Source organism: Melanaphis sacchari, unplaced genomic scaffold (assembly GCF_002803265.2).
Source record: "Melanaphis sacchari strain LSU unplaced genomic scaffold, SCAv2.0 Contig79_pilon_pilon, whole genome shotgun sequence".
Classification (NCBI taxonomy): Eukaryota; Metazoa; Arthropoda; class Insecta; order Hemiptera; family Aphididae; genus Melanaphis; species Melanaphis sacchari.
Window position 1 is genome coordinate 1,419,461 of NW_020271559.1, and position 4,597 is coordinate 1,424,057.

At 21.1% G+C, this 4,597-nt stretch overlaps 1 protein-coding gene across 1 annotated transcript; it reads right to left on the reverse strand.

The window, feature by feature from the left end:
* Positions 1 to 403: 403 nt before the first annotated feature.
* On the reverse strand, positions 404 to 4,045 carry LOC112601566. The gene is made up of 6 exons (XM_025349259.1): positions 3,962 to 4,045; positions 3,595 to 3,738; positions 868 to 1,004; positions 732 to 805; positions 542 to 649; positions 404 to 486 (listed from the first exon to the last, which is right to left on the reverse strand). The coding sequence occupies exons 1-6, from the start codon at positions 4,043 to 4,045 to the stop codon at positions 404 to 406; spliced, it is 630 nt and encodes a 209-aa protein (XP_025205044.1).
* Between the last annotated feature and the right edge of the window lie 552 nt (positions 4,046 to 4,597).

Below are 4,597 nucleotides of genomic sequence, written 5' to 3' on the forward strand. Positions count from 1 at the left end.
GTTGAATAAAAAAATAAGCAGTATTGTATATATAAATATATTTTTACCATAATAAATAAATAAAATTAATTAATAATAGGCATACGAAAATTACAACAGTAATAATATTTTATCACTTAAAAATAATATGCAGCGACGAAATCAAAATTTACTTTAGTTTCATTTGTATTATATAAGTATACTTTTTTATTTTTTTACGTTTATAAAAACATAATAAACTTTTTTCAGTGTAAGCAGTCTAAATAAAAACTTTATCCCATTAAAAAAGAAAATGCATACACTTATTTACAAATATTTTTAACTTTCAGTAAATGTATAAATCCAATTGGCTATTGATTTTGAATAAATTAACTTAACAAAAATTATAAACAACTTTTTTTACTTTATTTATAGTACTTTCAAATCAGTCGATTAAAGTAGATTTTATTTCCACATCGTGAACACGAAATTTATCTGTTTTTAAAGTTGATTCTTCGGGTTCTGTAACTGAAAACAAAACAAACAAAATAAAGCTACTTATGGTATATTCATGAAGTATAACAAACTAAACTGTCAACCCATTTGATTTGTTGATTGAATGAGGATATAACTATCGGTTTTATAATTTTTTTTGGAAAATGATTTTCCATTAATGTAGCATCTGGTTTAACTAAAATAACCACCTTACAATTAACAATTAATACTAATTTATATGTTTATTTAAAATTTATAAATTATTAAGAAATAATTACGATTATTATTCGAGATGTTGGTTTGATAATTTTCTGGCGAGCTTTGTGGCCCATTAATTGTACAAAGTGATTTCCTTGAAAAAACAACATTATGTTTTAAAAATATTTTTATATTTCAAAAAATTTTATTAGTCACATTGTTTTTATCTCGTGAATTGTCTTTACTTCTTTAAGAATGTGTTGGTGTAAAATTTTTTCTTGTTGGTTTTCAGTAGGTATAATATTTAAACCTTTTAATTCAGGACGATGGAGGTTGAAAAATGAATTCCTTTTCTATTTAAAATTGTAAGTATTAGTATATAATAATTATAAATTATAATACAATATTAATAATAAAATTTAATCTGTAATTCTTAAAATATTTAATATTATAAATTTTAATTTTATGATTATACATAGTAATTGTATCTTAATGTAAAATTTAAAAATGTTATCATTGATCTTTTTCATATTAATTTTAAAACAATATAAACCCTGTTTTTAATAAATCAAAAAAAGTTTGAATATTTCAAATAAAAAACTTATATAACTTTAAAATTAATAACTGTGAATGCTTAATAATATTCTCTCAATTATTTATAATAACATATTCTATATATGATATCGTTTTCAAAATATTTTGACTCTTTTTTTCGCGTTATTTATAAACATTTTTATGTATTTAAGTTTTTTACTGTAAATATCGATAAATAAAATAAAAAATGTAATAAAAAATCCCTCATAAGTTATTATCAACCTTTTTAGTTTTTTAAAAATATTAAATAACTTCTAATTTTACGAAATTTGTTTAAATTCCAAAAATGTAAAAGCTATTTTATAATATAAATTTATGAATCTTCAATTTTTATAACTAAAAGCTTAAGTTTTAAAATTCAATCAAAGATTTCTTATAAAAACCTAACTCATACTAAAACTAAAAATTCTAAAAAATATGTTTACTTGATTTCTTATAAAGACATTTAAAGTTCAAATTCAATTTTTTAACGGAGCATAAAGGTTTTAGTGATTTTGTTGTAATTCAAAAATATTTTTAGCTTTTATATACGTGATACATTATTATATATTTTTACATACACTATGAAATATTCAAATAGTTTAATAATAATAGAATAATAGACCGTCTCCACTTAAAATCGTTTTACGTATTTCATACTATGTAATGATTATTTATTGAATTCAAATTTAATATATCAATTACAGTGATCTACTCCTCAATGCTATACACTTGGCTACTGTATATCTATAATTGTTTTCTTTTTCTGACAATAAACATACGTAATTTAAATACTTTCATTATATTATATATTATATTAGAAGTAAGAAATTTAAGTTTCATTACACTTTTATAGATTAGTAAATACTTTAATATTTTTTTATAAATATTTATATAAATCTATCGTTTTACCTATGTAAATATACTATAAATATACTGATATTATATAAATATCTAAAAAATTAATCTGTATTATTCTGTTCTTAGAGCTTTCTGCATTGTACAATTAAAGCTTAAAAATATGTGTCATTGTATGGCTATAATTGTTTTTAAAATACTATTGAAATATTTTTGATGAAACGTTCTTGTCAGAATAGTAAGTATACATTTTACTAATATGTTAATTAATTATTTTTTACAAGTGGATCATGGATTTTAGTATGGTCGAGACCTGAAGTAACAGATAAGAGTAGATATTAGAATCAAAAATTTAGAACATCAATGATGTATGTATGAATGAAAAGTAGCATATATATTAAATATATTATATTTAACTTAATAGTGAACCAAACCGAAGTAGATAGACTCCTAAATGAATAAAAAAAATTAATTACAACTATACCAACCAGAAGACAAAATATACGTAGATAATAGGTAAATATTAATATAACTTATAATATAATATTTAAATATATATTAACAATAATAAAAAAGTAATGAAAATAAATTTCTTGATTAGATTAGGTACCCATCACAAGAAAAATCTTGTCATACCATTAATAAAAGTCTGTCTTTTAGATATTTATTTATATCAAACGATAAAACAACAATTAAAATATCCTTTAGTGTTTTTATACAAGATCAACTCAGTTCAAAAAAAATATATTATATATTTAATTAGTTCTGTATAATTGTTTACCCGTATTATGTATATATCATAATTCACAATAAAAAGTAAAATAAAATATATTATATGTGTGTGTGTCTAGTTTATTTTTATCATTAATATATTATTATCATAAATAAATAACAATAGAAACATTTAAGTTATTTATAAGTACCACATTTTTAAATTCTAATTTTTATTTTTTTTTTTTACTGTGTCTGATGTGGAGCAAAATAGCTAACCATCTTTCTTGTGATCTCCTGCAGAACATAATCTCTGTACAAATAATCATTCATCCAATTTTAATGATTTATAGTTTATACATTAAATATACAGAGTATTTCAAAACCCCAACTCAAAAAGTAACTTATCTTATTTTTTAATAAATAATAACCTTAGTTCTAAGCATACTAAATTACCCAACAACCATTTTAATCAAATAAAACCGTGTCTATACCCAAGGTTACAGGCTACTCAACCACATATAATAAATGTGACAACCAAAATCACACTATTTTTTCAAGTCCAATACATATAAAATTATTTCGACCTTCTTAGAAAGTTTCCAGTAACGTGCTTACGTACCTATGGGGTATTATAGGAATCAATCTCTATTTCATTAGATCAGAGAAGTATATAAAATAATATAGCAATATTACAATAATTATTATTATTATCAAACATATCAAATCTATATTATTATTATGACTTTGTAACGTTTTAGCATATATATTAAGTTTCAAAAATTTATAAATCAACTTTACTTTGATAGCATGCTCTTTAGATCTCATATTTCGTACTGATATTGTAGCGAGTCCATTCATTATTAACTTTTGATTAATTTTTAGTTCTTTGCCATCATACAATGGGACAATTTTTGGAATTGATTCGGATATCATTTCTTTCTGCTAACAATGATATCAGATAAGTAAAGAAAATCAATTCGAACATCTCAAAATAATAATTATTTTAAATAAGATAATATATTAATTATTACAAAATGCTTTCCACAAATAAATCTAATACAATATATTTATACAATTGAAAAATATATATTATTTTTTTTATATATATTTTATTATTAATGAATTATTCCTATATTGAGTTTAATACTTGTTTTAACGATATTACTTGATTATGATAGTCAGTATTATATAAATCATTCGTTATAGATAAATTGCTTTTTCCTTTTTTAGCACGTAAGATGGTTCCCATAATTATAATTACTTATTTCGCGATAAAGTAATAAATTTGTATGTATAGTTTGAACTAGAAACAGTTTTAATAACTGCAGATTTTAATATTTAATAAACAAAGTTGTATTAATATTTTTCGTATCTAAAGACAAAAATATAAAAAATAGCTAGATGGCCAGAATAATATTACATTTCATGAAAAATAATTTATAATATAAGTAAAAACATTTTTACGAATAACCTATCATAATTATAATTTATTTTTCATAGATATATAGAATAAATCAACAATTATTTATCAACTAAAACATTTTTCATCCATCTTCAATAACAATAACGACACTTTCTGCAATATTTAATGTACGTACTAGCAAAACTAAATTATAATGCACTATAATAATATGCTCTATTTAAATCAGGACCATATGAAAGATAAGGAATGAAGTAGACCGCTGAGCAATCTTTACTAAACACAGTTATTATTTTATAAGCTATTTCGTGTAGCCTGGATGATGGAATCCGTTTATTAATCATCTTTTAACTTTTTATTAATAATTAAATTGCACAATCG